This window comes from Gossypium hirsutum, chromosome D05 (assembly GCF_007990345.1).
Source record: "Gossypium hirsutum isolate 1008001.06 chromosome D05, Gossypium_hirsutum_v2.1, whole genome shotgun sequence".
Lineage (NCBI taxonomy): Eukaryota > Viridiplantae > Streptophyta > Magnoliopsida > Malvales > Malvaceae > Gossypium > Gossypium hirsutum.
In genome coordinates this window covers 18,783,417-18,800,531 of record NC_053441.1, presented here as the reverse complement: position 1 = coordinate 18,800,531, position 17,115 = coordinate 18,783,417, and the positions used below count along the sequence as shown (strand labels likewise).

Below are 17,115 nucleotides of genomic sequence, written 5' to 3'. Positions count from 1 at the left end.
ACAAGAACAAGCCAAGGAAAATAAGAACACAAGAGAGAAAAGTTTGAGTGAATGCTCTCAAGGATTCTTCTTACTCAAAACTCAAGTGATTTACAATGAGGAAAGAGGTCTCTTATTTATAGTTGAGCCTCCCCAAATCTAACGGTGCAAAATTAAGTACATCAACGGCTATGATTAAAGGCCACCTACCACCAAACCTTTAAGAATATAAAATCATATCTTCTAAGATTACATATCTTATCTAAGATATGTAATCTTATAAAATAATATATTATATTTGTCTAACTTGTAGATGGGCCTTCAATCTCTTCAAGCAACGGGCCGGTCTGATTGGGCCAAATGACCTCCTGCCTTCTTAATGGTTCACACAGATGTGTCATGGTTGCGGGCTCCCATGCGCAACCCATGACACTTGCGGTTGGTTTTATTGGCACTTGTGCAGCTATACAATGGTTTGAATGGGAAAAGGTAGAGTCGGCCAAAGTGGATATGACCCCAGGTACTGGACCAGCTTTGTCCAAGGCTACGCCATTGGAGGCTCTGTGTTCTCCACGGCCTGATTTGATTAAACTCCTCTCTCATATTGGAAGTTTGAGTGCCACAGGGAATAGCCTAGCCTTAAATAGTTTGGTGGTAATAGTGTGATACATACAACTATACAATAAGTGCTGTTTGTTACGTGTATAAATAAATATATTCCATTCTGATCTGTACACTTGACATCAGTATATGTATAAGCTGGAAGATTAATTTGATATTTAGGAGAGAGAGTTGCCCCCCAGCATTAGAAAATATGGAAGTAACAACTTTGTCCAACATCATACTCTGCATCTCCATTTTCCTCTTTGCATTAGTTTTCAAATCCATCATACAAAAACGTCCAACTTCAGGAAATTTACCGCCTAGCCCTCCAGCTTTGCCAATCATAGGCCATCTCCATCTTCTAAAAGAACCATTTCATCGAACTCTTCATCAATTTTCACAAAAATATGGCCCCATTCTCCTCCTTCAGTTCGGAACTCGTAAAGTCCTTATAGTCTCCTCAGCATCAGCAGCCGAAGAGTGCTTTACAAAAAATGATATCATCTTTGCAAATCGCCCTCAGATGCTTGCTGGCAAACACCTCAATTATAACTATTCTACCATAGGATTAGCACCCTATGGTGATTATTGGCGTAACCTTAAGCGTCTCACTACCGTGGAGCTCTTCTCCACAAGCCGGCTCGCCATGTTTGCCAGCATCCGGCAACAGGAAGTGCAGTTATTGCTAAAGGAACTATTCCTGGCCTCCACCAGGAAACCGGCAAAGGTGGAACTTTCATCAAAGCTTATGGACCTTGTTTTCAATATTATTCTAAGGATGATTGCCGGAAAGCGATATTACGGTAAAGATGTAGTGGATAAAAAAGCCATGGAGTTTCGAGACATCATGAAAGAGGCCACGGAGCTCCATGGAAGCACAAATTTGAACGACTTTTTTCCTGTGCTTCAGTGGGTTGATTTCCAAGGTGTAGAGAGGAAGATGAAGAGAACCATGAAGAAACTTGACAAATTCTTAGAGTTCCTTCTTGAAGAGCATAGAGAGATGAGGGCAGACTCAACCCATCCGTCTTCGGGTTCATCTGATGCAAGCAACAAAGCCACAAAAACAACTTTGATCGATGTCATGTTATCCTTGCAACAAACTGAACCGGAATTCTATACTGATGAAACCATAAAAGGAACTATATTGGTAAGATCCATGAATCTTGAAGTATGGGACTTTTTTTTATGTTTTTGGTTTTGCAGGTCAACATGCTCAAAGTCTCCCCTTCATGCGTCATCCATAGTTAAGTTGATAATTTTTTTTAAAAAATTAATTAATTGTCAGAAAAAAAAAATTCTATTTTAACAAATTACTTTTGTTTTCCAAAATTTGCAGCACAAGATAATCCACACCATGTGAATAGTGATGACATCTGTTTGTAAGCTGTTTTTTTTTAAGAGTAAAGATTCATTATTCAACTTTTGAAAAGAAACCTCCAAGGTCAAATTTTATAAAAAGTCTGTGTGGTAGGGTTTTTAGTAAATTTAAGTGTTGTACTAAAAAAAATTAAATGTCGGTATATATCTTTTAAAATTAAATATAAAATATAATTTAATTTTTTATAAATATAATTTTTAAAGTTTTAAAAGTAAAGTGTTTAAATAATGATGTCTTTTTTTTTATAAATATTTTATAGTTTTTATTGTATTTCTTTAAAATGTATTTTTTCAATTTTGATGTCGACTTTTTTTTTATTAATTCTGTAAAATAATTTGACTGTGTCATATCTTGGTGGCATGACTACACTATTTATATGGATTGTTTTCTTATTTAAAAATGAAAAAAATAGTATAATATGAAAATAATTTATTTGATTATAAGAAATGTGAAAGTGTATGCATCAAGTCATGTAAAATTATTCGATAAAATTAATATAAAAAATTATCCGAATATACAAATTTGGAAAAATAGAGGAGCTAAAAAAATTATAGTAAAGAGGCTAAATCACCTTAGATAATTCTTAGGATTAAATATGGATATTTCTCTGAAATATATATTTAAGTATTTGATATTCATATCCCTTTAGACCTTTCCAATTCCTAAGTTCCTAGATCTGTAAAACATGTTTGTAGGCAGTGCTAGGTGCTGGAACAGAAACTTCATATGTGAGCATGGAATGGGCAATTTCGCTTCTTCTTAATCATCCTGAAGCCATGCATAAAGCTTGGACTGAAATAACTGCTGAAGTGGGACAAGACAAGTTTTTAGATGAAACAGACCTGCCAAAGTTGAATTATCTACAATCCATAATTTCAGAAACTATGAGGTTATTTCCACCAGCACCATTGCTATTACCACATGAATCATCAGAAGATTGCGTGGTTTGTGGATATAGTGTACCACAAGGAACAATGTTATTTGTTAATGCGTGGACCATCCAAAGGGACCCTAAGCTTTGGGAGGAGGCCACAAGATTTATGCCAGAGAGATTTGAAGGTGGGGAAGAAGGTGGAGGGTGTAAACTACTTCCTTTTGGTGTGGGAAGGCGGGCTTGCCCTGGGGCTAATCTAGGCAGGAAAGTGGTAGGATTGGTAATTGGTTCCTTGATTCAGTCATTTGAGTGGAATAGGATTGGCGAGGAGGAAACCGATATGAGGGAAGGCACGGGGCTCACCATGCCGAAAGCTGAGCCCTTGGTAGCTTTGTGTAGTCCTCGCCCAGGCATGGTGAACCTCCTGTCCACAATCTGAGACATTTAGCTTTATTCAGCATAATGCATATATACATGATCTTTCTTTTTTTATAATAAAAATAAAGACGAATGCTTTCTTAGAATTTGTTTATCCCGAAGTGAATGAAGTAATGATTGGCATTATTTTTTTAAGTTTGCTTGCTCCAACCCAAAGCAAAACTACAGCTAGGAAACTTTAAACGAAGGTCGTTGAAATCCACGTTGCAAAGTAGCCTTAATTTGGGAGAGAAAAAACCTTTTGCAAACATCTTTTGTTATTATTTTTGAACATTTTACAAGCACTAATAACAAAGATGAGGAGTTTGAGTATGGTGTACATATTTTGATAGTTGTTTTCAATTATTACAACAATTATTATTGTTAGGCAACCATAAATAAATGGCTAAATCAAAAATGGAGTTGAAATACTTGTTTATGTCATGTTGAAGGTGTGGAGGAGGCTGCTAAAGAGAAGGAGGCCAATTTTTTTTTATGTGAGTTAGCAATTTATTAATTTAATTGATAATATTTAATTACTCCTGTGATTTAATTTTATAAAAGAAAAAAAAATTATTTGTTTTAAAGAGACTTTATCTTTTATAGTATTTTACAAATGACACAAGTTATGAAAGTATTTATGTTGGATTATTGTCACTTAATTTATCTTTCTACTTTTTTTCGTTGTTTGATAAATGATTTTGAACTCATATTTCGAAATTAAATATTTTCATTAACTAATTTAGATAATTAAATTTGAGTATTAATTATAAATAAAAATATTAATTAGAAATACTTTTTCCTACTTAATCTAAAAAACAAAATTTAACTAATAAACGATTCGTCAATAGATTTCTATAAAAATGAATTAATTATTTAATCATTATTTTACTAATTGTTTTATGTAAATACTAATTAATTATTAGAGATCTCACACACCCATATATTAAAACTATATATTCCAACTTTATATGTGTATGTGTTTTATGTAAATACTAATTAATTATTTAATTATTATTTAATTATTATTATTGTAAGCGAGTTCCTGATAGTTTTATTTGTTCAACTGTTTATGCTAGTCCTCATTCAATAGTGAGAAGGAAGCTTTGGAAGTTGTTGGATTCTTTGATGGAATAATAGTTGGTCCTTGGATCCTAGTTGAGGATTTTGATTTGATTATTGATAGCTCTGAAAGAGTGGGTGGTGCACCTGTTTCAAGAATTGGATGCAGATGGTTCCACGAGTTTTTATTAAGAAATGGATTGTGAGATTTGGGAGCTAGTGGAGTACAATTTACATGGAGTCGAGGGAACTTGTCTCAGATACTGGATAGGGCTATTTTTAATTTAGATTGGGATTCTATTGCACCTGATTGTTTTGTTAGGAACCTTCATAGATTGAAAATGGATCACCGGTCGATTTTCATCACGCTTAGACCGAATGTGAGCAAGGGTGTCAGGCCATTTCGTTATCTTACTAGTTAGATGCTTCATGTAGATTTTCAACACCTAGTGAGTGGTAATTAGAACAATGAATTGGCAGTTAATGAGAATTTGGAGCATTTATAGGAAGTAGTTCAAGAGTGGAATAAGTGTGTTTACAGTAACATTTTTGTGCGTAAAAGGAGGTTGATTTCAGAGTTGGGAAGAGTGCAAAGAGTATTGGAGTGGTGCAATTCTCCAAGACTCCACTCTCGTGAACTTGAGCTTAAACGATAAATTCAAGAAGTGTTAAAGCATGAGGAGTTATTGTGGTGTTAAAAATCTATATCAGTTTAGCTAAAGAATAGTGATAGGAGTATGAGTTATTTTCATAGTCGTACATTGGCTAGGCGGAAGATAGAGGGGCTTGTCATTGAGAATGGTGATTGGTGCTTTGATGACGAGGAGTTGAAGCAACATGTTGTAAATTTTTATAAAGATCTTTACACAATGGATTATTCGGTTAGTGGTGTGTTTCCATGTTATGGTAACTTTCCTTCATTGAAATTCGAGGAGAAAGGGGATCTACTATTAATGGTTTCCGACGATGAGGTTCGTGGGGCATTCTTTAGTATGTCTCCTATAACAGCCCATTTTCAGTGAAATCGAAACAGTGGTTTCAGGACCACAAATCCGAGGCCAAAAGAAAATTTATTTTAATATTATTTTATAATATGTAGTATGATAGAAATATCGTATGAAAATTTTGTTAAGAAAATTTTACCAATTTCATGTTTAATTTGATAAAAAGGACCAAATTACATAGAGTGCAAAAGTTGAATTCTAGTAGCTAAAGGTACCAAATAGCTATGGAATTTAAAATTAGAGGTCCTTATATGACAAATAGACCATTTAGAGGAGTTAGTAGATAAGGATGATATTCATCATTGGAAATTTTAAAAAAGTAAAGGGTTAAATTGGAAAGATGATAAAATAAAAGATGATAAATGAATTAAATGATAAAATATCATCATTTTCATCATATTTCCTAAAAATAAAACATGGAAACCCTAGTTATGGGATTTGTTTAATTAGGTGAGTATTCTTGTCCCGTTTTTAATATTTTTATGTTTCCGAGATCGTAATAGCTTAATCTAGCTATCTCGGGGATTAATTTGCAAAACTATCAAAGTACTAGGGTTTTGCCATGGATGAATATAGTTGAATCATAAATTTTTATGGTAGAAAATGAAAGGTTATTGATAGATAAACAACTTTTGTAAAGAGAATTTTGATGAAATTATGATTTAGGGACTAAATTGAAAAGATAAAAAATTCTGGAAAAAATTCTGAATTTTATGAAATACATGGGCTGCTATTGCTTTACATGAAAATCGGCTAGGCTTGGAATAAGGATTAAATTGTATGAATTTCATTTTCTGAGCCTAGGGACGAAATTGTAGTTAATTAAAAGTATAGGGGCAAAATAGTAATTTTTCAAAGATGTGTATTGGACTGGATCAGATGTGAATTGTATTAAATTGAGCTAAATTCATTTGTATAGATCTGGATACACCTAGTACGTAATTGGATTGAGGAAAAGAAAAAGTATCAGATTAGTAGCCTTTGTATTCACGAACATTGTCGAGGTAAGTTCGTGTAATTAAAATTTTATACTTATATGTTTAAATTGAATTTTATGTTTGTAAAATGTATGATTGCCATGTATAAGAATTGATCACATATCCGAAAATACCTGACAAGTACCAAGTCCCGTTTGAACCTAAGAAATTTGATGGATACAAATGACATTGTCATTAAAGGTTCCCGGATTGGTTGTGGTCCTGCATGTGTTGCGGACACACCACAGCTTTTATGAGCGTCCCGATATTTGGCTCTCACGAGCTTCCCGATACTTGGCTCTCACTAGAGGTGATCCAGACAAAATTTTATGCCCAGTTTCTAGGCCCGAGCCTGGCTCGGCCTGAAATATGGGCCTAAAAATTTGTCCAAGCCCGGCTCGAGAGAAAATTGCTAAGCCCGAGCCCAGCTCGGCCCGACCCATATTAAATATATATTTAATATATATAAAATATATATTTGATTAAAAATAAAAAAATATTTAATATATAATTCGGGTTAGGCCCGGGCCAAAAAAGTTTTACTCGAGCCCGGTCTATTTTCTAAATGAGCCTTATTTTTTCCCCAAACCCATATTTTGGGCCTATATTTTTACTCGAATCCTCTCATTTTTTGGGCAAGCCGTCGGGTCGGACCGGGTAACCCAACCTATGATCATATCTAGCTCTCACAAGCTTCTCGTTATTTAGCTATCATGAGCGTTTCCATTAATGGCTTTCTTGAGCTTCCCGATATTTGGCTCGCAAGAGCTTCCCGTTATACAGCTTACATGAGCTTTCCGTTATATGGCTCGAAAGAGCTTCCTGATTATATGCTCATATGGGTATACCTATATATAAATTGACGGATTACAGATTTGTACACTTCGTGTGTATTACCCGTGTATCCAACGATATTTTAAATAGTTCAACAGGAAAAGTTCTGATATGAGATAGTATGAGTTCGAAATGAACTATTACCCGTATATACATGAAGTACATGGAAATGATATTGCCTGATATACTGATGCATGAATTGGTTGTTACTAGAATGTAGAACTTGCTTGATGACTTTGTTTATCCATGATTAAGGGCTATTATATGTGATTACTTGGCTAATATGATGAGGATATGTGTTTAAGCTTTTGGCCTAGTTGGTTTGGATAATTCTTGTATGCTTACCTTATATGTGAAATAATGGTAAGTTAAATTCCATATTATACGAACTTACTAAGCTTAAATGCTTACTCCGTTTTATTTCTCTTGTTTTATAGTAATTCGGAAGCTCGTTAAGGCTGGAAGCTGGTTGGAGCCACATCACACTATCCATCGGCCTTTTCGATATATATATATATAACAAACTAATTTTGGTTATAGTGGCATGTATAGGTTAATTATGTCAAACGCTGGCATGTAATTGTCTTGCTATGGTTAGCCTTTTGAATAGCTTGTGCTTGATATATTTTGATATGTAAGTATATATATAAATATGGCTTTATCATGTTTGATATGTGTTTGATAAGTTGGAGTGATGGTGATCTTATAAGTATATTAATGATTGTTTTGAATTGGTATATTTGACATAATTATGCATATATGTATTTGGTCAATTTGGTAAGTATGGATATTTGGATATATGTGGTGATTTGTCAAGTATAAGACATGATTTGGGCTTGTTTGGTTGCTTTGTTGTGGTTTGTTGATGTGTTAAAATGATGTGTCTAGGTTGATGCGAATATTGGTGAGAAATGTGGTTTGGAAATGTTCTATTTTCGTCCACACGGACAGAGACACGAGCCTGTGTCTCAGCCGTGTGTCATTTGACATGACTATGTGTCCCCTGTATTTAAAAATTTACACAAGTCAGTATATTCAAAATTTATCACACGGCCTAGCACACGGGCGTGTGGCTTGGCCGAGTGACCCCTGCACCTTATTAATGCAAGTTAGTATGCTCACACGGCCTAGCACACGGGCGTGTGACCCAAGTCAGAGAGCTCCCAAGTTTGGACACGGGTTGGGACACGGTCGTGTGTCCCTAATTTGAATGCCCACACGGCCTGAGACACGGGCTTGTCTCATAATTGTGTAAGACACATAGCCTGGCCACACAGGCGTGTGTCCGCTGCACCTTTATAAAATTGTAATGTTTTCTGAAAAATTTGTTGAGTACCCGGTTTAGTCCCGACTTATTTCTAACATGTATTTTGGGCCTCGAGGGCTCATATAAGGAACTTTATGATTGACTTTTGATATGAAAACTATATGATGTGAAATATCTATTTACTAGATCTGTAAATTCTAATAATACTCCGTAACTCTATTTCGACGATGGATACGGATTAGGGGTGTTACATCTCCATTGAAAACACCTGAGGTGGATGGGTTTCAGGTGAAGTTTTTTTCAATCTCAATGGGATACTGTTGGGCCTTTGGTCTGTTTGCTAGTCAGGTAGACGTTGGGGGGTCAATTGTTAGATCCTAATCTAAACAAAACTTTGTTGGTATTGCTACCTAAGGTCTAAAGTCTGGAAAGAATTTATCAATTTAGATTGATAAGTTTGTGTACAATTCTTTATAAGATTATTACTAAGACCATTGCTTATAGATTGCGACCTTTGATGGTTAAGCTAATTTTTCAGAACTAAGTAAGTTTTATCTCAGGCAAAAATACTATAGAAAACATAGTCATGGCACAAGAAGTTGTGAATTTTAATAAATCGTTTTTAGAATTAAAAAAAATGGATATAAATTTGTGTAGGTTAATTCTAACTATCAATGCTAGTCAACATTCAAACAATGGCCACATCATTCGTCAATAGCTACATCATCAATGATATGAGAAAAACTCCACACTTGGTGCATTTTCATTGATCATCACTTGTTTTTAACATCTTTAGCTTTTGGGTTCAAAAACTATAATGAAAAATAATTTTAAATCTAAAAATAAAATAAAAAATGTAAACACTAAAATAAAAAATCCTAGAAAACCGTCGGATGTGAGGAAAAATAAGAGATCTGGTATTGGAATGAATAGATTGTCAAAGAAAGGTGGTCATGGCGGGAAGTTTACTTGGGCCGGAGTTGAGAAACGCGTTTTTGATGTTAAGGATTCTAACTTTGAAGATCCTGATGAAATCGTGAATGATGATTGATTGTGTTGATTACAAAGGTTAGTGTAAGATCATTAGTATCATCATCATTCATCCTCGCCTTTGTTTTTTTTTTTTTTTTTTTAAATCTAGTTTTTGTGATGAGATCATAAAAGAATGTTTATGAATAAATTGTAGATATTGCTAGTATAAATCGAAAGGTAAATCGCGACATAATCCTTTTTATTTTATACATAGTTTGGTAATTACTTTTGTTTGCTACAATTGTTGTTAAACACTAAAGACCCTTTGCTACATTCTAAACCCACAAATAAATGCGCCGAAGCCGAAGCCTACAACCAAATAAAAACTCTTTTTGATTTGGTGTGGAAATTTTGTTTCTTATTTTTTTCATTGAGTTTTTCCTTTTTTAATTTTATTTTTATTTTTTTCCGGTAAAAAAGGAAATAATTTGGGGTTTTATTCAAAATTACTTGAGTTTTCATAAAAAAAAAAACTTAAGTAACTACCAATGTTTTTACATAAAAAAAGCATTCTATTTTTAATTTTTTTTTAATTTTCTCCTTTTAAAATTAATCTTATTTTTTTTATAAACAAAGGAATATTTGGGGTTTTCTAGTGAGTTCCGGGAATTACTTGAGTTTTTAAAGAAATTGTATTAGAAGGAAAAACTTGAGTTTCATTTTTGTAGCCGAATAACATAATCTATTGTCTATATAAAATTATTTTTCTTAAAAAAATAAGTGATTAAAATAAAAATTTATTAAAAATGATTGACTGAAATAAGTGTAATGGAATAGAGGCGTAATAGGTAATTCTTTTGCTTGGTTGAATGGAATGGAATAGAGGCGTAATGGTATTCTTGTGTTTGGTTGAATAGAATAGATGTGTAATAGCATAAGGAAAAAAACTAAAATGACTAGAATACCCTTAGCAGAATTTTTTTTAGGTAGATGATTATTGTTATTGTTATTAAATTTTAATAAGATTATTAATATAAATAATAAATAATAAATAATTTAATCATATTTTAACATAATTGTTATTAAATATAATTTAATAAAATTGTTAATAAATATTCTTATATGAATTTACTAAAACTATAATATATAATACTATAAAATATAATTTAAAATAATTATTATTAAATATAATTTAATAAAATTCTTAATATTAAATATTCTTATATGAATTTACTAAAATCATAATATATAATACTATAAAATATAATTTAAATAATTATTATTAAATATAATTTATAATCTACTTTATTATTTTTAAACTTCAATGCATATTTAATGTGCTAAAATATCATTAGTGGAACAAATAATTTAACTATTCTACAATAAAAAATATTAGCAGTAATAAATAACTTTAGAATTATATTTTGCGTAAACATAATTTTCATATATTAATAAAAGGTTAAATGAAATTCATGAAATTTTATGTCATAATCCATATGTTATACAGTTTTGCTACATCAAAAAGTTAGAACATTGTAATGACATACCATCCCAAATATTACAAACAAAAAAAGTTACGAAAATATCATCAACAAAACCATAATTTTTAATGGTCAGCAAGAAATCTTCTGACCTATTCCAACCGCACATCAGAAGGTAAACTAAAGAAAACGAGCATTTGAGTTGGATGATCTGGAATTTTACTCAATGCTCGAAACCACTCATCCACAGTTAAACCTTCTATTTCACATAAGGTTGGATATAAATTTGTAGCTTTTTCTTGGACGGTCTGGAATTCTTCTGACCTTTGTTGAACTACCACATCGGAGGCAATACTCTTATTGATTTGTTCGCCAATGGCCCGCATGTTTTCAACCAATAAAGTGGCAGCATCATGAACTGAATAAGAAAAATGATCACTTGCATCAGAATTCTTTTTTTCCTCTTTGAAGATGAGGAAACCCCTTGGTTTCTATCTGGTTCCGGCTCCGTAGCAGAAACATCCATGTCATCCAAAGAGACATTAGCATCGCAGTCATAGTATTCGTTTCTTTCTTCATTAATATCTGCAGTAGGTACATCTTCAGCATTTATTTCTTCAAGAACATCAGCGGCTGTTTGAGCATCTTTCCCAGTCGCTCGATCTCTTGCGTATATGGCAGTAAGTTGGTCGTAGTAAGGGAAACTACGATGTCTAAACTGACCAACTTCTTTATGACTCTATAAAAATGAGGAAATCATATTAGTTATAAGTTTGGTAAAAATAAGATAATAAAGACTTGAACTAATTCTTACCTTTAAATAAGAGTCCCAAACCGCATCTTCAGCAACAACGAGCTGCCTATGATCATCCCACCCAAAACCGCTTGTGTTTTGGCCATTAAGCATGTCATAACATTGTGCAAGTCCACCATGCAAGAAACCAATGCTGTATCTTCTTCTGGAACTCATTTTCTTTTGGTTCCTCGAGATGCTTGGGAAGAAACATTTGATTCTAAAACACCTGACATAATTATCTTAAGAAAAAAAAAACAAATTAAAATTAAGTTTAATATCATGAATAAAAATGGGAACACTTTATAAAATTAAAATTGAGTTCAATATCATGAATCAAAAACTCAACACTGTATAAAATTATAACACATGATGAATGAAAAGAAATCAAATTCTAATTCAACAAGTTTAGTACAATACAAAAAACACAAAAACACCACCAAAGTTTCGCAAACTAGATACATAAAATAACATAAACAAATTAACTCAAACTCATTTTCTCCCTAAACCTAACTAATTTCTAGATGCTTGCCATTCATCGAACATTTGGTTGGCTAGTTCCATCCTCCAAGTAGCCTAAGCATCCGATGGATGAATATTGACGATATTCGGTTCATCGTCATCTACCACATTACTAGGTAATCCTTCTCCCACATCTTCTTCAATAGGATCAATACTCATATGAGTTCAAATAAAATCATGGAGCAAACAACATGCAATAATGATCCTATTGTGCACCCTTACAGGATAGAATGATGGACTCCTAAGTATTCCCCATCTAATTTTTAATAACCCAAAGCATCTTTCAATAACATTACGTGCTGAGGCATGTTTCATATTAAAAAATTCTTGTGGAGTACTTGGCTGATAACCCTGACACCACTCATTCAAATGATATCGTTGTCCTCTAAAAGGTGCAAGAAATCCCTTACAATTTGTGTATCCAGCATCAACTAGATAATAACAACCTATAATTTTTTTTAAAAAATGATTAATTTCCCAAAAAAGTTTGATCTTAATGAATAATTCAAAGTCCTCTAACTATCCACTTTACCATAAGGAACTTTTAGTCCATGTCTCCTACTAATGGCATCTCGAAGAACTCGTCCATCAGCAACAGAACCTTCCCAACCAGGAAGAACATAAACAAATTGCATTTCAGGTGTACAAACACCTAGCATATTTGTTGCTATGTCACATTTTCGTATTCGATATCTAGGTTTATGAACTGTTGGAACCCTAATCTTGATGTGGGTTCCATCAAAAGCACCTAAGCAATTCTATATTACATGTTATAAAACCTTGAGTTATGATACTAAATTTAAATCTAAATCAACTAAATTATGTACAAGCTATATATAAAACTTAGTCCAATACCTTAAACCATTTCCACCTTGTGTTTGAAGAATCTGCTGTAATTGGCCCTAGCTTTTTAAATAACACATCTTGTAATCGTATGATAGCATTTAAAACACTATGAAATGATCTGCTAACAGTTTCTCCGAACCTATTGAAGTGATGCTTGATAACTCGATTTTTAAGGTGATGGGAAATGATACGTAAAAACATTGTCACTTGCTCATCAACAAGCATGTGCCTTGACGACTTCAATCCCCTTAACGTTTGTAACATCTCACATAGTTTGAAAAAGACAAATCTATTCATCCTAACTTGTTCAATACAGGTCTCGTCACTAGCATATACAAGCCTTTTCACATAATCCCGTTTTGCATAAAAATCTAAAATATAGGACCTAATCCTTGGTCTATGTAGGCTAAGGCTGGCACTCAATGTAAGTAAGAACCAACTCGCAATTCTACAGATTTCCAACCATATTGTCAATACAATACCAATTCTTTTACACCTCACACTTTGTGCAATTAAAGGCAGACGAGTCATTACTGCAAGATATTAATGTGTTCCATATTGTCAAATCGTAGTAAAAGGGTCACATTTCTCCTATCATAATTTCAATAACAGTAAAATAGAATTAAATAATTTAATTGCCAAAGAACTTACAGTGATTGTGTGAAAAGAAGACGCTCAACTGGGGGCGGAGGAAGCAGTCAAACAATCCAAAGAAGAAGAGGAAGCAATAACACACTATAAAAAAATGAACAATACAAATTTAGAATCATTACAAAGTACAAAATAGAAATTAAAACTATATATTTGCAACAAGAAATTCATTTCTTTATCAATCATCTAAAATTAATACTATTTGATAATCGATACCACATATAATTATACTTGTAATAAATAAGGAGGTAGAAACATTGTGATATGGATCATAACGTTAAAACAGACTTCATAGTTGATATCCAAGCAACTAATCTCTAAAGCTCTCATCCCCACCTAATCAAAGGTAAAGTCACTGCCTTTCATCTTCCAATACAACTTAAGCATGGGATGAAGAATGTTTCCATTAATTATGGATGAAAAATGAATGTATTTTCTCTTTTGAGATTTTTTTCTTTCTATTTTTACGCTCAATCTTTCTATTTTTACGCTCTACTAAATACATTCAAAGTTTATAAGCAGGTTCTTAACTGTTGGAAATTAACTAAATACAATATTAATTACAGAATGTATACAAGGTTTATCATATTGTTTATCATATTGTTAAAATTTTCTATAATAATATAATTACCCTTTATTTAGATTGGTTATCATATTGTTAAAATTTTCTCAACTAATAAATTTTTAAGTAATATAAAAATTTAATAAGATTATTTATAATATCAATTAAGATAATATTATAGAAAAAATGCACTAGATAAAATAGTTTATTCAAATAATAATAATAGAGCGAGTATTTAAATAAAAATAATAAGTTATCTTTAAAATTACATTGTATAAAAATATTTTGAAATAATTTAAAAAAGATATCATGGTCTCCAAATGAAAACTAGATAAAATAGTTTAACTTTGAAAGTCCGTTATGTAGAGGAAAGCCGTGCATCAACTATGACAGGACAATTGAATTTTGTCTTAAATCTTCATATATTTCCCCAAAGCAGTCTCCCATATCATTTGAAGAATCCCATTCAAGATATTGAATATGGCATGTGAAAGAACCAACTTATTTGATTGAAACCACCAACATATACACTTCACACAGCACTTTGCACAAACACGAGTAGATGTAAAATCAAAATCAATCACTATAAACAACATTAAAAAGGCATTGTCAGCCGCTGCAAAAGAGAAATCAATCAGAGCTAAAAAAGAGAAATCAACCACTGCAAACTCAGTAAAACCACAAAACAGAAGAAAAAGAAAAGTAGATGAAAATCCAAATTTCAATAACAAAGAAACATTTCAATAATCTCTTGCCGAAACAGTTGCGAAAGATACAAAATCAACATTGTCAGCAAGTCAAGATCTATGACCCAAATATAGACAAAACGCCAACAAGACACATAAAGAACAGAGGGAATCGATTTAACATATAACTATGGATTTAATATTACCTGTCGCTTCTTAGAGGAACCAAACTTGCAACAACATCAGCTGAAAGAGCACATATTGGACCGTAGCCGTGAAGAAAGTACTCATTGCCTAATGTAAATGATAATGGCTCATACCTGCACGTATTTAGTCAAATAATGCAATAAGATAAAACTTGTACAACATAGTTCACAAAAGAAAACATTTTTGCTACAGAGAGCTTCATTTCCTATAGACAGAGAAAATAAATCCATCAACATTTTTGCTCAATCAAAGTGCCTACACAGATTTATCAAACACAGTACATGTCTGTGTAATCTAAATTATCTCATGACAAACACAAAAACAACTTTCTAATATTAATGCATGTTCATGCACAGCTGTGAACACATATTTTCCTAACACAAGTCACATATTTATTTTCTCAATTTATGGGACTGAAACCTTGTAGTTCCATGCAGCAAAGGAAAAGCACAAGAATAAACTAGAATTAAAGCTGGATGACAGAACATGATGATCTGATAGAAATATTGACAACATCAAAACAGAACACATTCAAATTTAAATAAGAAAATTTGACCTAAGAAATCACATTAGACTGCAAGCCATGTCAAAATAGAACACATTCAAATTTAAATAAGAACACATCCAAATGCAAGCCATGTCAAACAACATACAGATATTTGACCTAAGAAATCACATTAGAATGCATATCAGAATCATCTAAATAAGACAAACTTCACCCTCATCTAAATAAGACAAACTTCAGCAGAACAATAGACTGCAGATCAGATTCAAAACAATCTTCCATCTAAATTCAAACCAAACACAATGAGCTTCACTCTATACAAGAAGCATGTTAAAGTCATAGGCTTTCATAATGAAAAGTTGGATTCAAACCAGAATTGCATGATTTGTGATTCAATTCAACTAGTTTAGTTTTCAGAAAAAATACCGTATCAGTATTAAAGGTGACTGCATGTTTCAATTTGATGAATCAAACTTTCTAAAACCTCATGTTAATGGTGAATGCATGATTCAATTTCTACAAATGTTGAATCTTTCATCAGAAACATTAAAAACATAAAAGGGATTAGGGAAGACAATGTTTACCTTGATTGAATTGGAAAGGTTTTCTTCAGGGTTTATTTGTATTTGAAGAACAAAAATTTGTTTTTGGTTGACAGAACAAGCAAATCAGTTCTAAAAATAAACAATATTCGGCCGGTGGAAATAACCGGTGGGAATAAACAAATAAAATGCTAAAAAAGAAAATAAAAGCTACAAGAAATTAAAAATCATGAGGAAGAAAATAAAAATCCGAGATGAAATTAAAAAGAGAAGAACCACTTGCCGAAACAATTGGGCCGGAGATTTGAGACGGTAGAGTCAGCGAAAGATGCCAAGATGAAAGTGAAACGGGAGCGGCGATTTCGGGAGGGAGGGAGAGGGAGAGGGTGGAGGTGATTTTGTAGAAACAGCTTCTGTTGATGTTGGAAGGGAGAGGGTGGAGGTCGATTTCGGCGAGGGTAAAACAGAGAAGGTTTTCGGGAATACGTCCGTAATAGGGTAATCGTGGTTTTTGGAAGGGAATGCAAATCGGCCAGCAAGCAGAGAATATCACGAATACATCCGTAATGTAATAAGCCCGTAATAGGGCATTACACCGAACCAAACGCAGGAATGGGTGGGGCGCGCATAATAGATGGGTAACCGCATACCCATTACAGCGAACCAAACACGCTGTAGGTGACAAATGAAAACGTACCATATTTGAAAACTTTAGTTTTTTGATGACCAAAATAAAAAGTTATAAAAGTTGGATGACCAACTATAAAATTTACCCATTTAAAATGGATTTAAGTTGAAAGGTAGACGTTAAACAATTATTACATTTAACTTCTATAATCAATAAAATATAATTATAATTAATATTATTTACAATTTAGAAAATAAGTACATACAAAGTTGAGTTGGTTGTAATGTAAATGTAAAATTCATTTATTTTAAAAATAAATTAT

The 17,115-nt window shown here is 32.6% G+C and overlaps 2 protein-coding genes across 2 annotated transcripts; one reads left to right on the top strand and one right to left on the bottom strand.

Moving 5' to 3' along the window:
- The first annotated feature begins 551 nt into the window (after positions 1 to 551).
- LOC107905612 (cytochrome P450 81Q32) lies at positions 552 to 3,361 on the top strand. The gene is made up of 2 exons (XM_016832306.2): positions 552 to 1,732; positions 2,659 to 3,361. The coding sequence occupies exons 1-2, from the start codon at positions 794 to 796 to the stop codon at positions 3,274 to 3,276; spliced, it is 1,557 nt and encodes a 518-aa protein (XP_016687795.1). The 5' UTR covers positions 552 to 793; the 3' UTR covers positions 3,277 to 3,361.
- A 7,497-nt stretch (positions 3,362 to 10,858) lies between these two features.
- LOC121217808 (uncharacterized) lies at positions 10,859 to 16,745 on the bottom strand. The gene is made up of 5 exons (XM_041094162.1): positions 16,208 to 16,745; positions 15,118 to 15,231; positions 13,664 to 13,747; positions 11,666 to 11,886; positions 10,859 to 11,590 (listed from the first exon to the last, which is right to left on the bottom strand). The coding sequence occupies exons 4-5, from the start codon at positions 11,819 to 11,821 to the stop codon at positions 11,186 to 11,188; spliced, it is 561 nt and encodes a 186-aa protein (XP_040950096.1). The 5' UTR covers positions 11,822 to 11,886; positions 13,664 to 13,747; positions 15,118 to 15,231; positions 16,208 to 16,745; the 3' UTR covers positions 10,859 to 11,185.
- Positions 16,746 to 17,115: the final 370 nt, after the last annotated feature.